We start from the raw sequence: 18,112 nt of genomic DNA on the forward strand, positions 1-18,112 counted from the left end.
ACTTTCAGGGATTAATGAGGGAACCCTGACTTTGTGTCTGTGCAAGTTCCGATTGATTCCATCAACTTTTGAGGAAAAAGTTAATTCAGGACCCTTCGGGACCCCCATTCATGATGATAGGAGGAAAACCACGTGGTAACCTTCCCGGGTCAGATTACGGTCACGTGTGTCCGAGTGGTGCTCAGGTTTCGTACACCAGACGACGGTCTCCTTGGGTTAACCTGAGGCTGTCACTTCGGGTGGGTGCCTGGAATGTCCTTTCCATAAGAGAGGATGATCACCTGTCTCTGTTATGGCGGACGAGCTCGAAATGGCGAACGAGTTCGAAATGAAATGAAGGACGAGTTTGAAATGGTGGACGAGCCCAAAATGGCGGACGAGCTCGAAATGGCGGACGAGCCCAAAATGACGGATGAGCTCGAAATGGCGGGCGAGCACGAAATGAAATGACGGACGAGTTTGAAATGGTGAATGAGCTCGAATTGGCGGACAAGTTTGAAATGGAGGACGAGCTCAAAATGGCGGAAGAGCCCAAAATGGCGGACGAGCCCGAAATGGCGGACGAGCCCGAAATTGCGGACGAGCCAGAAATGGCGGACGAGCCCAAAATGGCGGACGAGCCCGAAATGGCGGACAAGCCCGAAATGGCGGACAAGCCCGAAATGGCGGACGAGCTCGAAATGGCGGACTAGCCCGAAATGGCGGACAAGCCCGAAATGGCGGACGAGCTCGAAATGGCGGACAAGCCCGAAATGGCGGACAAGCCAGAAATGGCGGACGAGCCCGAAATGGCGGACGAGCCCAAAATGGCGGACATGCCCGAAATGGCGGACAAGCCCGAAATGGCGGACGAGCTCGAAATGGCGGACAAGCCCGAAATGACAGACAAGCCAGAAATGGCGGACAAGCCCGAAATGGCGGACGAGCCCGAAATGGCGGACGAGCCCAAAATGGCGGACGAGCGCGAAATGGCGGACAAGCCCGAAATGGCGGACAAGCCCGAAATGACGGATGAGCTCAAAATGCCGGGCGAGCACGAAAAGCGAAACAGCTTGGAGGGAAGTGTGCATACTTCTCGAGTTGATTGACTGACTTCTAACTGATTAATAATAGCCCTTCTCTCCAGATCAAACTGAATACTTTGACCATGTAATCATGGAGAATCACCGCTTGACTTCTTGATCGAGCAGGTAGTTAGCCTTACAGTGGAAATCCTTTGATTTTTGGGTCACTTAGTGTGAGCAGAAACTTATTTTGGAGGAAAGGCAGTTCATATTGTACAAGACATATTGCACAAGACATATTGTACAAGTTCATATTGTACAAGACATATTGAGTTTATATTGTAACATTAGGAAATCAAGACAGGAGGAAAAAGCCTTTTGGTCCATGATGCATGTGCCACACCATCGTGACAGCAATCTCACTAAACATCAGACACGTGGAGAATGGTTGAATTCGAAACATTTCGATGCTCCATGGGATTAACCACAATCTCTTATAAGGCTGAATGGTCCTGTTTTCTTCCGAGTTGCCCTCTCCACTCACCAGAAGGTTATTTTATTCTGTACGACAATACGACCCCCCCCCCCACCTCCCCTCCCGCCCTATCTCAACCCCAACACACACTCCTCGTCCTCACACATTTCTCTTGAAGATGAGCACTTTCTCAAACTCCCAAATCTCAAAATAAACAACATATTGTCTAATTGGACAGATGATATCTGCGATTTGGCCTCCATAGCCCACTGCTGCCTTGTGATTCTGAGAAAGGGGAGGTCCTTTGTCAAGTATCATGGAATGAAAGGCTTAAAATCATCTGTCATGAAAAGAGCTCCAAACATCACACAACTGCTGTCGCTTCCACGATTCCCCTCATTTAAACCATTAAAACCTTCTCTCTATACCAGAGGCATTGGTGGTCTTGAAATATTTCACCAGCTCTGTTGTGCTCCGATTACCTCTGCCACCGAAGGTGAATGGAGGTTATGTTTTCACCACTGTCTGTGTTTTTGTCAGTTTGTCTGTCTGTGAACAGGATATCTCAAAGGTTGTATACAGATTTGGAGAAAATTTAGTGGAGAGGTTGGATGTGTGACAAGGATGAAATTATTATATTTTGGTGAAGATCGGGATCCCGATACTTGAATGTTTATGTGATTCTTTCCCATTGAGAGATCGGGCCAAAATCGATATATAGCAGGATCTCTCAGAAGGTTATGGACGAATGAAGCCGGAACTTGGTGGACAGGTTGGGTGGGTGATAAAGACTAATCAATTCAATTTTGGTGTGGATCCGGATCCGGATCCGGAGTGTGGGCACGAGACCCCGAGTGTGGACACGAGACCCAGAGTGTGGGCAAGAGACCCTGAGTGTGGGTACGAGACCCCGAGTGTGGGCAAGAGACCCCAAGTATTTACACGAGACCCCGAGTGTGGGCACGAGACCCCAGGTGTTTACACGAGACCCCGAATGTGGGCATGAGATCCCGAATGTGGACACGAGACCCTAAGTGTGGGCACGGGACCTCGAATGTGGGCACGAGACCCTGAGTGTGGGCACGAGACCCCGAGTGTGGGCAAGAGACCCCGAGTGTTTCCACGAGACCCTGAGTATGGACACGAGACCCCGAGTGTTTATACGAGACCCCGAGTGTGGTCACGAGACCCCGAGTGTGGGCAAGATACCCCGAGTGTGGGCACGAGACCCCGAGTGTGGGCAAGAGACCCGGAGTGTGGGCACGAGACCCCAGGTGTTTACACAAGACCCCGAGTGTGGGCATGAGACCCCGAGTGTGGACACGAGACCCTAAGTGTGGGCACGGGACCTCGAATGTGGGCACGAGACCCTGAGTGTGCACATGAGACCCCGAATGTGTGCACATGAGACCCCGAATGTGGACACGAGACCCTAAGTGTGGGCACGGGACCTCGAGTGTGGGCACGAGACCCCGAGTGTGGACACGAGACCCTAAGTGTGGGCACGGGACCTCGAGTGTGGGCACGAGACCCTGAGTGTGCACAAGAGACCCCGAGTGTGGGCACGAGACCCCGAGTGTGGGCAAGAGACCCTGAGTGTGGACACGAGACCGCAGGTGTTTACACGAGACCCGGAGTGTGAGCATGAGACCCCGAGTGTGGATACGAGACCCTAAGTGTGGGCACGGGACCTCGAGTGTGGGCACGAGACCCTGAGTGTGCACATGAGACCCCAAATGTGGGCACGTGACCCTGAGAGTGCACATGAGACCCCGAGTTTGGGCACGAGACCCTGAGTGTGCACATGAGACTTCGAGTGTGGGCACGAGACCCCAGTCAGGGAATTTCTCGTTACCTGTGCCACCGAACGTGGACGTCCGTTCAGTATTCACCTGTTTGTTTGTCTTTTTGTCTGTGAGCAGGATATCTTAAAACGGTGTGCATGGATTCTGATGAAACTTGGTGTGGACAGGTTGGGTGTGCGACAAGGACGAACTGATCCGATTTTGGTGAAGATCCGGATGCGGATCCGAGATTATTTTTTAATTTTTCAAGTAATTCTTCACCATTGAAAGGTGGGGCCAAAACGATGTACAGTATATACTGTACATCGTGATATTTCAAAGGGAAATGGCGCAATTCGACGTGTTTTCACCGTCCTCTGTGTGATCCACCTGCAGGGACCACAGTGTCACGTGATACTCTAGTTAACCCTTAAAACGACAAACTGAACATGCTTAACATGACATTCCACATTATCCCTGCACCAGAAACACCATGTGGGTTGATCATAGGTGGATCAACAACACTCGGTGGGTTGATCATAGGTGGATCAGTAGCACCAGGTGGGTTGATCATAGGAAGATCAATAAGACCAGGTGGGTTGATCATAGGTAGATCAATAACACAAGGTTGGTTGATCATAGGTGGATCAACACCAGGTGGGTTGATCATGGGTGGATCAAAAAAACAGGTGGGTTGATTATAGGTGGATCAACAACACCAGGTGGGTTGATCATAGGTGGATCAATAAAACCAGGTGGGTTGATTAGAGGTGGATCAACAACACCAGGTGAGTTGATCATAGGTGGATCAACAACAACAGGTGGGTTGATCATCGATGGATCAACACCATGTGGGTTGATCATTGGTGGATCAACAACACTCGGTGGGTTGATCATAGGTGGATCAGAAGCACCAGATGGGTTGATCATCGGTGGATCAACAACACTCGGTGGGTTGATCATAGGTGGATCAGAAGCACCAGATGGGTTGATCATCGGTGGATCAATAACACCAGGTGGGTTGATCATAGGTGGATCAACACTAGGTGGGTTGATCATAGGTCGATCAACACCAGGTGGGTTGATCATAGGTGGATCAATAAAACCAGGTGGGTTGATCATAGGTGGATCAACAAAACCAGGTGGGCTGATCATAGGAGGATCAATAACACCAGGTGGGTTGATCATAGGTGGATCAATAACACCAGGTGGGTTAATCATCGGTGGATCAACACCAGGTGGGTTGATCATAGGAGGATCAATAAAACCAGGTGGGTTGATCATAGGTGGATCAACAAAACCAGGTGGGCTGATCATAGGTGTATCAATAACACCAGGTGGGTTGATCACAGGTGGATCAATAAAACCAGGTGGGTTAATCATCGGTGGATCAACACCAGGTGGGTTGATCATAGGAGGATCAATAACACCAGGTGGGTTGATCATAGCTGGATCAATCACACCAGGTGGGTTGATCATAGGTGGATCAATAACACCAGGTGGGTTGATCATAGGTGGATCAATAACACCAGGTGGGTTGATCATAGGTGTATCAATAACACCAGGTAGGTTGAGCATAGGTGCATCAATAAAAGCAGGTGGGTTGATCACAGGTGGATCAATAAAACCAGGTGGGTTAATCATAGGTGGATCAACACCAGGTGGGTTGATCATAGCTGGATCAATCACACCAGGTGGGTTGATCATAGGTGGATCAATAACACCATGTGGGTTGATCATAGGTGGATCAATAACACCATGTGTATTTTGTTTTGTTTTTTTTTGTATACCTTGGTCGAGGCTCGTATGAGAGCAAACACACAACTCACAGCAAGGAGGCATGAGACAAGAGGGGCGGGAGTGGAAGGGACACAACAGTGGGGAACAGACACATCAGGTGAACTGTGGAAGGGAGAGGGATGGGGATGGGACGGGGAACATGGCGAAGAGAAGATGGACATTACAGGGACTTTCAGGAAGGAAAGCAGGGGAATTGAAGGAAGTGGGCTTGGGTGGATTATCGGGGGTAGAAAAGATCGAGGATTTGGATGGGGAAAGATCAGAGGTGGTGGTGAACAGCTGTTTTGAAAGCCTGGAGGGAAGAATGGGAAAGAATAGAGTGAGGAAGTTTATTCCAAAGGCGGAAAAAAGAGGAATGAAAGAGTGAAGATGAGCAGTGATTCGTGATTTTGGTAGTTTTACCAGAAGGGGGTTGTTGGCGGACCTTGAGCGCCCTGTGGAAATGTGGTGGGGACAAATCGCAGAGAGAGCAGGGGGGGCAAGGTTGGAGAGGAGTCGGTAGAAGACAGAAAGACCACCGACCAACCTGCGGTGATTGAGTGAGAGGCCCAAAGACTCAGCTTCATTGCGCGAGATGCCGATGATCTTAAATGCCCTGGTTTCGACAGCGTGAAGCCGAGAAAGGTGGGAGGCAGGAGCACCAGCCCAGAGGGGAGAGCAGTACTCCATCAGGCTACGGACAAAAGCTTTGTAAGTGGTCAGGAGCTCAAGAGGGCCGAGGAAGGACTTTGCACGACGGAGGATTCCCAGTCGGCGACTGGCTTTTGAGGGGAGGTTGGAAATGTGACTTTCCCAGGAAAGGTCATGGCAGATAGTGAGACCGAGAAGCTTGAAAGAAAAGACTTCTTCCAGAGGATTGTTGAGAAAGTGGATGGGGGGGTTTTGTAAACGGTCCTTTCGAAGAGACATAGTGAGAGTGTGAGATTTGTCTGGATTGAAAGACATGTTCTACGTGTTGGACCAGTTTGTGATTTTATCCAGATCTGCAGTGAGCGAAGAAGCTGCTGCTTGCCGGTCTGAGGGATGACAGATGGTACGGCAGAGGGTGGAGTCGTCGGCAAAGAGAAATAGAGGATTTTCCAGAGAGTCCGAGAGATCATTGATGAAAACCAAAAAAGAACAGGGCCCAGAACGCTACCTTGAGGAACTCCAGCCTGCACAGGAAGAGGGGATGAAAGAACTCCATTTAGGGCCACACGTTGACTGCGACAGGAGAGGAAGTCTGCGAGCCATGAGTGGAGATGGCCTTGAATACCATGGGAAGAGAGTTTGGTGAGTAGGGCAGGGTGCCAGACTGTGTCAAAAGCACGTGATATGTCCAGGGATACGGCTCGGATTTCCTGTCTGGCATTGAGGACCTCCATCCATTGATGGGAGAGCAGAAGAAGCATATCCAGGGTACAGTGACCTTGTCTGAAACCAAATTGATGATTGGAAATCAAGCCATTGGAGAAGAGGAAGGATTTCATGTCTGAAGCGATGATGGATTCCATAACCTTGCTGATGATTGGGAGAAGGCTGATTGGTCTGTAGTTACAGGGATCTGTTTTTGCACCTTTTTGTGCAGGGCAGTGATGTTAGCAGATTTCCAAGCAGATGGCAGATGACCTTGGGCAAATGAGAGGGTGAATAGAACAGAGAGAGGGTGAGCAAGAGCAGAAGAGCAGGCTTTGAGGACACGTGGGCTGATGCCGTCTGGACCGGTTGCAGAATCCGACTCGAGGTTTGAAAGCAAGCTCTCCACCTTGTCAGGAGAAAAGGATACAGAGTCCAGGGACAGTTGGGTGCGACTGGATAAAGTGGGTAGAGATAGTGATGGGTTTAGGACACAAGATTTAGCTGCAAACACCGAGTTTAGACATTCAGCTTTATCACGTGTGGAATCAGCAGTGCGGCCATTTGAGGTGAGGGAGGGGATGGAGGGGGAACATTCACCAGAAACAGATTTGATTAAATGCCACCAGGATTTTGAGGAGGGAGAGAGGTTTGAGAGTTCAGACTTGAGATGAGAAAGATGTTGTTTTCTGGCTCTCCTGAGGGTAGATCCACACTTGTTCCGAGCTTTGTGGAAAGAACTGAGATTGCCCTCAGTTGGGTTTGCTTTCCATGAGGCAAAGGCAAGTTGTTTCAGGACAACTGCCTCGCCACAAGCTTCAGTAAACCAAGGGCGGGAGGAAGGGTAAGACAACTGAACACGAGAGGGGATAAATCTGTGCATGAGGGAGAGCAAGTTTCTTTGAAAGAATTCCCAGGATGAGTTGATGTTTGAGAAAGTAGTGATAGGAGACCAGTCTGTAAGTTTGATGGCTGCTCGGAGACCCTGCCAGTCGGCTTGAGTGAAATGCCAGACTCGACGGCGGTGAGGTGGTTCTCTGATAACAGCCAGAGAGATGTCCACTTTGACAAGGACGTGGTCAGAAGAACCAATTGGAGCGAAGGAAGAGCAGCAGATATTGTCAGGGAAATTTGTCAAAATCAGATCCAGAAGAGATGGAGTGCCATTGGTTGAGATCCGGGTTGGGAAGTTGACCGATTGAGTCAGTCCCAATGAGTCGCAGAAAGCTTTTGCTGAGGTGCCATGGCAGGTGAGAGAGGTACCCACACCTAGCCAACTGGCGTGATGACAATTGAAGTCACCACATAAGAGGAAGAGAGAGTTTGGATGAGAAGATAGAAGATGGTCCATGTTTTCGGATAGTGAGGTGTAGATGGAGTCAACACTGTTCGGTGGACGGTACAGTACACATATAAACATGAGGTGGGAGTGGAGGGGAAGCCGAAGCCAGAGGTATTCCTGGGGGTGTGGGGGAGTGAGAGCAGTGCATGGAGAGTGAGGAATAGAGTCTTTGATGAAGAGAGCAACACCTCCACCAGGACGAGGCTCAGGTCTGTCATACCGTAAGAGGGAGTAACCAGGGAGAGATACTTGGGAGTCAGACACGTCTTGGGAGAGGAAAGTTTCTGTTAGGCAGATAATGTCTGGTTTGTCAGTGGCAACCTGTATGGAAAGATCTGAAAGGTTTGAGCGAAGGCCCCGGATATTTGAGGTCCACACTTTTAATGAAGAGGGAGGGGAGGAGGCTTTGGGTGCAGGAGGTGGAGGGGAGGGGAAGGGTAGGTCACGGGCCGCGGGGGGGGTGTAAGGAGGGTTGCTGAAAGAGTGTGGGATATTGCAGAATAGCGAGGGGAGGGGGCCGAATGAGGAGGAGAAAATGAGGTGCTGGGGGAGAGGGGGGACAAGAGACAAGGAAGAGGGCAGTTGAGGATTTGAGGAGGTGGAGTGAAACACATTTCATATAGGCTATATGGGATTGTTGAAATGTGTTTCTCGAAACACATTTCAACACCCAAATTACTCCCAACCCCTTGTTTGTTGTTGTTGTTGTTGTTGTTGTTGTTGTTGTTGGTTGTTGTTGCTTTAACTAAAAATTGTATTTCAGTATAAACATAAAACTGTTATTTCCGACCGTCATGCCATCTTTTCCATCTGGACCTGGCAGTCCCAGCTCACCCGGTGGGCCAGGAGGGCCAGGGTGACCCCACTCTCCCATGGGTCCAGTCTGGCCTGTTGAACCCTAAAAAGCAATGAGAAAAAACAAAACTTACAAAAAATACAATTACAACTCTAAAACTGTCATTTAATTAACATAATGATAACACTGATCACAAATAACACCTGTGATCAAGTCCAATTATATTGTCACTTCAACACTTCACTCCAACAATTATACACATGCGTACACAATGACCCGCACACACACAGTTGTAAATTTACACACATTTAATGTGCACACATACATCGAAACAACTGTGTAAACACACACACACACACACACACACACACACACACACACACACACACACACACACACACACACACACACACACACACACACACGAAGGATTCAATTCCTGCCACTCATTAATTCGTCCACTCTTGTGGATAAAAGGACAATGATACATGTGAAGAGTGAAAGGAAGCAGACTTCCCATGTCCTCAGAAGGATGTTGTGAGTGCTGCATCTAATATCTCGAAGATTCACCAATTGTGAAATCAGACAGAACACACTCATATATCATCGTCTTTCAACAGGAAATAAATCATTCCATCACTGTCTGTGGCATGAAGGCTTCCAGGAAAATATATTATTGATGAACTTGCTCTTGTCTTTACCTGAGGTCCAATGACTCCTGGAGGACCAGGTGGCCCAGTTTTTCCTTGAAATCCCTGAAGGAAAGAAAAGAGAAAACAATTGTCCACCTTATGGTTCCATTGGTGTTGGTTGGTTCCATTAAACCAAGAAGAGAACGGGAAGCAAGTTGGTTCCATTAAAAGTTCCACTCATTTTAAAACACACTGAATCTTCGTCACGTATGTGAATACGATGCAAATTCCACTCCGATCCTGAGATCTCTGCACAATAAATAAACAAATAAAAAATTTAAGCAACAAAACCAACCCAAACTGCCTTCCAAGAACTGCTCCCTCCAAAGAACTCCCAACTCTGAATTATGAACCCTCCGAACTCGACAACTCTGCAAACACTCACACTCTGACACGCCGATTGTCCTGATTGGACAGGGACCTCCATGGATCCGCCCTTTCTGGGCGGGGTTATGGTCGAGCGGGGAAAACCCCGCCCCCTCTACGCGTGTCTGTTCGAATGTGGGTAATTTGGTCACAAGAAATTTGGTCACGGGAAACTTGGTCACGGTAAAACGGTCACAAGGTAATTTGGTCACGGTATTATTATTATTATTATTATTATTATTATTATTATTATTATTATTATTATTATTTATTCACTGCATTTAAGGCCAGTGAGGCCCAAAAGCAGTCATAAACATTTTCATTTCATGGCCGGCGAATCTTGTTGGCATAATGACGAATTGACCAAGTTTGATGACAACTTTCAAAATTTGACCTTTGCAAAACCTTTAAAGGTCACAAAACAATGTTGTGGACATTAAAATAATGAAACAGGATACGTGCTATAGCTTATTGGAGTTAGTTCGTCGAAGAAGGTCGAAAACCCGGTTCGATTCCAACAACTGAAAATTTAACCTTTGTGGCCTTTGAAGGTCAAAGGTCAAGGATTATGACCTTTGGTGGCAAAACTTCCTCTGGAACATTCCAGGAACAATATAACGTCATATAGGCTATATGGGATTTTGCACTCCTCGGATTATCCATACTTTGATGAAATCAGCGTAAAAACAAACTTGAAGGAGGCGCCACGGGCAAGGTGTTCGAGATAGAGCAAAATGGTTTGAATAATTTAGGTGGGGAATGACCTCAGGATTATGCAGAAAAAATATTGTCATCCTCGCTCTCAAAGTTTGGGCGATCGAATGATTTTAACATCAAAATTCGCAGTTTTCCAAGTTTGTGACCTTGTGACCTTGACCTTGGGATGAAAATGAAAAATCAGACAAGGACAAGTTTTAGGTAATTCATTTAGCGATTCAAATACCGAAGAACCCATTGCATTCAGTCAATTCCCTCCTCTCCCCCGCCACACTTTCCCCCCTCCCCTCCCCCTCTCTCACCCCTATCACTCTCTATCATCCCTATCCCTCACTATCCCATCCCTATTCTTCTCTCTCCAACCTTCTTCCTCCTCTATCCTTCCCCTCCCCCCTCTCTCCCTCTTCCCCTCTCACCCCCATCCACTCTCACCTCCCCTCCTCGCCTCTATCCTTCCCATCCCTCCTTTCCCTCGTCCCCTCCCTCCTCTCCCTCTTCCCCTTCCCCCTCTCCCTCCTATCTTGAATATTCCCATCAGCGAAGCGACAGGTAGTATTTGCTGGTAAACAAGTAAACAAACACGAATTAAGCTTTAAATTTTACATTTTCACACTTTCCTCAATTAAAAGAGGTTATGATTAACTATAAATTATTAAATGAGTCAGGTGGTCATGAGAATTCAAGTCCCTGACCCTCAGTGATGGGTAATGTTGTTAAACGTGTCCTTTATGATCCATCCATGAAGACCACACTCTGTACAGAGAGAGCATCAGTGCTGCAACAGCAGTTACCTGGGTTAGTGGACACAATCCTGGACAGGTGACCACTCTGACACAGGATACTCAAACGGCTCAATCCTCCCAGCAAGCTGGTATCACTTTGCCAACCTTAGAAGCATGACAAGCTGAATCAACCCCACCTGGTATTAATTCAACAGCCAAGTGGGATTTGAACTGAGGACCCATGTAAACCAAGCCCACCACCCCAACCATTAAACCAACACCAGGTATACTTTTATATTTTATCGGTACAAACACACCTATCCCGTGACAATGGTTTCATAACAGTTCTTACAGCAGGTCAAAGGTACGAGGTCACAGCTTGAGGTGAAAATTTCGTGAAAAATGATTTTGGGTCAAACTTTGACCTTGAACTTGTGACTTCCATCGATCGAGCAAAATTAATTCGTTTCCTGGTAAACTCTCACTAACTCTGCTTTACAAACAGCCGACTGGTTTAGTGGTAACTAAGTTCAACCTTTACATCTTTAAATATAATATTGAACATAATTTGGCCTAAAATAAGGTTGTTCTTCAACCTTTTTAAAAGGTTCAACCTTCAATCTTCAATAAGGTTTATAGCTCAAGACGAGCTTTCAACTCCCAACCTGGTGATGCACAGGGAAGGTGTTGCATCAGTGAGCATACCTTCCTCTGAAAGCAAAGGTAAGTCTCCAATCTTCTCATCCAGTGATTCATCGAGGACGTTAAAGATGCCACTGCAGTCCTCAAGAATAGGCCATTGTGCGCCGGTGCAGAGGCCCATAATCACAAGTAAATCTTCATCTGATTTGTTGTAAACGAGATTAAAGAGGAATGAATTGATGAGGTATAAAATGATGTCATACATGTACAAGAGGGAGGGAGGGTAACATGTCATGGATGGGATTTCCATTCACAATTCAATTCCGGCTCCACTGCAGATATCATGACATTCACTAAATCAATGAGTTCCTGTGTTAGTACACAGCACGGATCAGTACGGGAAACACAAGTTCTCGGTACGGAGTGAACGTCACGTACCGGGTCTGGACCCCTTGTCCTCGGGTGAACCGTCCATGGACCCGCGGTCTTCCGAATAAACCTCCCGGACCGACCACGTATCCTCCATCGGAGCCGCTCGTGGATCCCGAGGTGTTCGCTCTGAGATCTCGGGTCATGGTGGACCTCACGTCGTGTCGTGTGAAGGACGGTACGCTGTGGTAACCGAGTGAAGAGCGCGAGCTGTTTGGGGAAAAAGCGAACAGGGAGATCGCGGAGTCTGATTGGTTCGCGCCACATCACGTGTCCATGATTTAAATTAAATGCAAAGATTGAACGTTTCGTTTTAACGGATTGTTTGTGTTTCACATTGTGTTGTGAAAGTGGAAAATCGAGTCCGAGTTCGTCGATGATTATTCCCTCGACACGAAATAACGTTCTTTATTTTCTGTTTTTGTATTTATCGAAAATCTTCCCTCCATAACGGAGTTATATATGGGTATGTGGGTATGTAGGTGGGTATGTATCATCTACTCCTCCGGGAGGATTTGACCGAGGAAGCTGAAACTTTCAGGGATTAATGAGGGAACCCCGACATTGTGTCTGTGCAAGTTCCGATTGATTCCATCAACTTTGAGGAAAAAGTTAATTCAGGACCCTTCGGGACCCCCATTCATGATGATAGGAGGAAAACCACGGGGAAACCTTCCCGGGTCAGATTACGGTCACGTGTGTCCGAGAGGTGCTCAGGTTTCGTACACCAGACGACGGTCTCCTTGGGTTCACCTGAGGCTGTCCCTTCGGGTGAGTGCCTGGAATGTCCTTTCCATAAGAAAGGATGATCACCTGTCTCTGTTATGGCGGACAAGCTCGAAATGGCGGACGACCTCAAAATGGCGGACGACCTCAAAATGGCGGACGTGCTCGAAATGGCGGACGTGCTCGAAATGGCGGACGAGCTCGAAATGAAATGACGGATGAGTTTGAAATGCCGGACGTGCTCGAAATGGCGGACGAGCTCGAAATGAAATGACGGATGAGTTTGAAATGCCGGACGAGCTCAAAATGGCGGATGTGCTTGAAATGGTGGGCGAGCTTGAAATGAAATGACGGACGAGTTTGAAATGGCGGATGAGCTTGAAATGGAGGGTGAGCTCAAAATGGCGGGTGAGCACGAAAAGCAAAACAGCTTGGAGGGAAGTGTGCATACTTCTCGAGTATCCTCCCAACCTTTCCTTCGAATTTAAAGATGCATATAGAAATTTGACTGACTGCTAAATGATTAATAATAGCCCTTCTCTCCAGATCAAACTGAATACTTTGACCATGTAATCATGGAGAATCACAGCTTGACTTCTTCATCGAGCAGGTGGTTCGCCTTGCAGTGGAAATCCTTTGGTTTTTGGGTCACTTAGTGGGAGCAGAAACTTATTTTGGAGGAAAGGAAGTTCATATTGTACAAGTTCATATTGTACAAGTTCATATTGTACAAGTTCATATTGTACAAGTTCATATTGTACAAGTTCATATTGTACAAGTTCATATTGTACAAGTTCATATTGTACAAGACATATTGAGTTTATATTGTAACATTAGGAAATCAAGACAGGAGGAAAAAGCCTTTTGGTCCATGATGCATGTGCCACACCATCATGACAGCAATCCCACTGAACATCAGACACGTGGACAATGGTTGAATTTGAAATATTTCGATACTTCATGGGATCAACCACAATCTCTTATAAGGCTGAATGGTTCTGTTTTCTTCCTTGTAGCCCTCTCCACTCACCAGAAGGTTATTTTTTGCTGTAAGACAATACGACCCCCCCCGCCCTCCTCCCCCCCACCTCCCCTCCCACCCCATCTAACCCCAACACACACCCCTCGTCCTCATACATTTCTCTTGAAGATGAGCACTTTCTCAAACTCCCAAATCTCAAAATAAACAACATCCTGTCTAATTGGACAGATGATATCTGTGATTTGGCCTCCAAAGCCCACTGCTGCCTTGTGATTCTTAGAAAGGGGAGGTCCTTTGTCAAGTATCATGGTATGAAAGGCTTTCAATGATCTGGCATGAAAAGAGCTCCGAACTCCACACAACTGCTGTCGCTTCCAAGATTCCCCTCATTTAAACCATCAAAACATTCTCTCTATACCAGAGGCATTGGTGGTCTTGACATATTTCACCAGCTCTGTTGTGCTCCTATTCTGTTGTGCTCTGCCACCGAAGATGAATGGAGGTTATGTTTTCACCACTGTCTGTGTTTTTGTCAGTTTGTCTGTCTGTGAACAGGATATCTCAAAGGTTGTGGACAGATTTGTAGAAAATTTGGTGGAGAGGTTGGATGTGTGACAAGGATGAAATTATTATATTTTGGTGAAGATCGGGATCCCGAAACTTGAATGTTTTTAAGTGATTCTTTACCATTGAGAGATCGGGCCAAAATCGATATATAGCAGGATCTCTCATAAGGTTATGGACGCATGTAGCCGGAACTTGGTGGACAGGTTGGGTGTGTGATAAGGACTAATCAATTCAAGTTTGGTGTCGATCCGGATCCTGATCCGGAAGGAATAATTTTTTTAATTTTCTGAGTGATTCTTCACCATTGAGAGATGGGGCTGAAAACGACATATAACATGATATTTTAAAACGTTGTGGACAGGTTATGACAAAACTAAGTGGATGTGTTGGATAGGTGACAAGAACATGCCAATTTGATTTTGGTTCAGGCCCGGATACAGATCCGGCCTATCAGTGGGATACATAATATAAGAGGTGTGCACTCTACTGAGTGGTGTTCTCATTCCTCCTGCCATCATCATAGTCCTGCACACTTCAGAAAGTACTCACAGCCCTCGACTTTGGTCCCATTTTGTGGTGTTTCAGCGTTTATTAAAAATGGTTTAAATTTAAATTTTTTGTCATCAATCTCCACAAAATACCCCATGATAACAAAGTGAAAAAATGGTTTCAGAAATATTGACAAATTAATTCAAAATGAAAAGCTGAAATGTCTTGAGTCAATAATGATTGAACTCCTTTGCTATGACACTCCAAATTGAGCTCAGCTGCATCCAAGTTCCTTGGATTATCCTTGAAATGTCTCTTCAACTTGATTGGAGTCCACCTGTGGTCAAATCAATTGACTGGACATGATTTATAAAGAAACACACCTTTCTCTGTGAGGTCCCACAGTTGACGGTGCATGTCAGAGCAGAAATTCTCCCATGAAGTCCAACGAAATGTCCATAGAACTCCGAGATAGAATTGTGAGGAGGCATAGATCTGGTAAAGGGAATAAAACAATTTCTGGAGTCTTGGACATTCCCAAGAGCACAGTGAGCTCCATCATTAGGAAATGGAAAGAATATGTAACAACCCAGACTCTTCCTAGAGTTGGCTGTCTGAGCAAAATGAACAACTGGGCAAGAAGGACCTCAGTCAGGGAGGTGACCAAGAACCCAATGACCACTCTGACAGAACTACATTGTTCCTTGGCTGAGATGGGAGAACCTGCCAGAAGGACAACAGTCTCGGCAGCACTTCAGAAATCTCGGCTTTACGAGATCGTGGACAGACAAGGCAATCCTGAGAAAAAAAAGGCACATGACAGCACACCTGAAGTTTGCAAAAAGGTGGGTGAAAGACTCTGAGAGCATGAGGCAAAAGACTACAGTCTGATGAGACGAAAATTGAACTCTGGCCTGAATGCAAAGCGCTATGTCTGGAGGAAACCGAGCAAAGCTAATGACCAAACTCACAACCGTGAAGCATGGTGGTGACAGCATCATACTATGTTGATGCTTTTAAGTGGCAAGGACTGGGAGACTCGTTAGAATAGAGGGAACAATGAATGGAGTCAAATACAGGCAAATCCTTGGGGAGAACCTGCTTCAGAGTGCAAAAGACCTTTGATCATGTGGAAGATTTATATCCAACAGGACAATGACCCCAAGGATGCAGCCAAAACAACATTGGAATGGCTTCAGAACAAGAACGTGAAAGTTCTTGAGTGGCCCAGTCAAAGGCCAGACCTAAATCCCGTTGAGAATCTATGGAAAGACTTGAAGATTGCTGTTCACTGATACTCCTTATCCAACTTGACAGAGGTTGAGCAAACCTGCAAGGAAGAATGGGAGAAAATCCCCAAATCCAGATATGTAAAGCTGATACAGACATCCCCAAGAAGAGTCGAAGCTGTAATCGCTGCCAAAGGCGCTTCTACAAAGTATTGACTCAGGGGGTTGAATACTTATTGACGCAAGACATTTCTGCATTTCATTTGGAATTAATTTGTAAGAATTTCTGAAAACATGTTTTCTCTTTGTCATTGTGGGGTATTTTGTGTCGATTGGTGACAAAAAATTTTTTTAATTTCATCCATTTTAAATTCAGGTTGGAACGCACCAAAATGTGACAAAAGTGGAGGTGTGTGAATCCCTTCTGAAGGCATTGTCTCTGAGCCTCAACATCTCTGTTGAAGATTAGAGACAATAATATATAGATAAGTACGTGTTTGGATCTTGATCTTGTTTGGATCAATAAAGTTTGTGCCTTGATTATTTTTTATTTTTTTTGAGGATTTGTGTTGTATTAAACCGATGGAGCATGCGGGTTATCCCACAGGAATTCTGCTGACATTCTGATCTCTCTCTCTCTCTCTCTCTCTCTCTCTCTCTCTCTCTCTCTCTCTCTCTCTCTCTCTCTCTCTCTCTCTCTCTCTCTCTCTCTCTCTCTCTCTCTCTCTCTCTCTCTCTCTCTCTCTCTCTCTCTCTCTCTCTCTCTCTCTCTCTCTCTCTCTCTCTCTCTCTCTCTCTCTCTCTCTCTCTCTCTCTCTCTCTCTCTCTCTCTCTCTCTCTCTCTCTCTCTCTCTCTCTCTCTCTGCCTCTCTCTTTCTCTCATCTTTAAAAGTTGTGGGTGGGTGTTTCTGTGGGTCATAAATTGAGAGCACGTTTGTGACCATCTGTCTTCTCCAGCAGGCAGAAGCGTATTATGCTCATTGCGATACACAAATGACAATGCTCCATCAGAAGAGGAGGGATAGTGAGGTGTCAGTCAAACTGTCTTCAATTAGGCATGTATATTTCACTCGTCAGTGTGACATGTTTCCCTGGAATTGTCATCCTGATTGTGCAAAAAAAAAATTAATACCTGATAAACACAGAAAGCATTCAGCAGAATCAGTGTTTCCTTTCCTGTCTGTGCTTGAAGTTTTCAAAAAAAACCTTGGTTGGAAATAAAATGCTTCTCAGCTAAGAGGAAAATCTGTTTTCATGGCTTGACTAAAGTCGTGACCATTTTGAATTCCAAATTTTCACAACACATTGAATCAGTAAGATTCCAGGTAAATCTGCTATAATAATGGGATTTAAAAATGCTGAGTTAGTTTATTAAAAAATGTAAGCTGTGAAAAGCAGAGTTCCAGATTGCTCCATCCACATGTTGGTTGAATCACCAACTGCTCTTTCCACCTGAATTAAAGATAAGTTTTTCAAACCGGATCCGTCATCCTTTTTCTGTTATATTTTCTTCCCAATGTTGCTGTTTGTGTTTTCATCCAATTTTCTTTGTTAAATTCCACCATGTTGTGCTGTATACTAACACCAGGTATACTTTTTATGATATTTTACCAAAACAGATAAACAGAGTCGGTACAAACACACCTATCCCGTGACAATGGTTTCATAACAGTTCTTACAGCAGGTCAAAGGTCGAGGTCCCAGCTTCAGGTTAAAATTTCGTGAAAAATGATTTTGGGTCAAACTTTGACCTTGAACTTGCAACTTCCATCCATCGAGCAGAATTAATTAGATTCCTGGTAAACTCTCACCAACTCTGCTTTACAAACAGCCGACTGGTTTATTGGTAACTAAGTTCACCCTTCACATCTTTAAATATAATATTCAACATAATTTGGCCTATAATAAGGTTGTTCTTCAACCTTTTTAAAAGGTTCAACCTTCAATCTTCAATAAGGTTTATAGCTCAAGACGAGCTATAAACTCCCAACGTGGTGATGCACAGGAAAGGTGTT

At 45.9% G+C, this 18,112-nt stretch overlaps 1 protein-coding gene across 16 annotated transcripts in view; it reads right to left on the bottom strand.

The window, feature by feature from the left end:
• LOC147007606 (uncharacterized) overlaps nucleotides 1–18,112 on the bottom strand; it is a 62,184-nt gene that overhangs the window by 24,031 nt on the left and 20,041 nt on the right. For 9 of the 16 annotated variants that reach the window (XR_015054062.1, XM_085866754.1, XM_085866751.1 and 6 more), the window contains 4 exons: nucleotides 11,739–11,876; nucleotides 11,103–11,198; nucleotides 9,238–9,291; nucleotides 8,575–8,628 (listed from right to left, as the gene is read on the bottom strand). Coding sequence is in view for 15 of the 16 variants with exons in the window: in XM_085866754.1 (XP_085722880.1) it covers nucleotides 8,575–8,628; nucleotides 9,238–9,291; nucleotides 11,103–11,198; nucleotides 11,739–11,876 (342 nt within the window). In the remaining variant the exon portion in view is untranslated. Of the gene's footprint in view, nucleotides 1–8,530; nucleotides 8,629–9,237; nucleotides 9,292–11,102; nucleotides 11,199–11,738; nucleotides 11,877–18,112 lie in introns of all 16 variants that reach the window. The other 7 variants (XM_085866760.1, XM_085866763.1, XM_085866752.1 and 4 more) reach the window with 3 other exon arrangements.

This window comes from Eptatretus burgeri, unplaced genomic scaffold (assembly GCF_056783735.1).
Source record: "Eptatretus burgeri isolate ZD-2024b unplaced genomic scaffold, Ebu_testis_v1 Ebu_testis_scaffold_72, whole genome shotgun sequence".
NCBI lineage: Eukaryota > Metazoa > Chordata > Myxini > Myxiniformes > Myxinidae > Eptatretus > Eptatretus burgeri.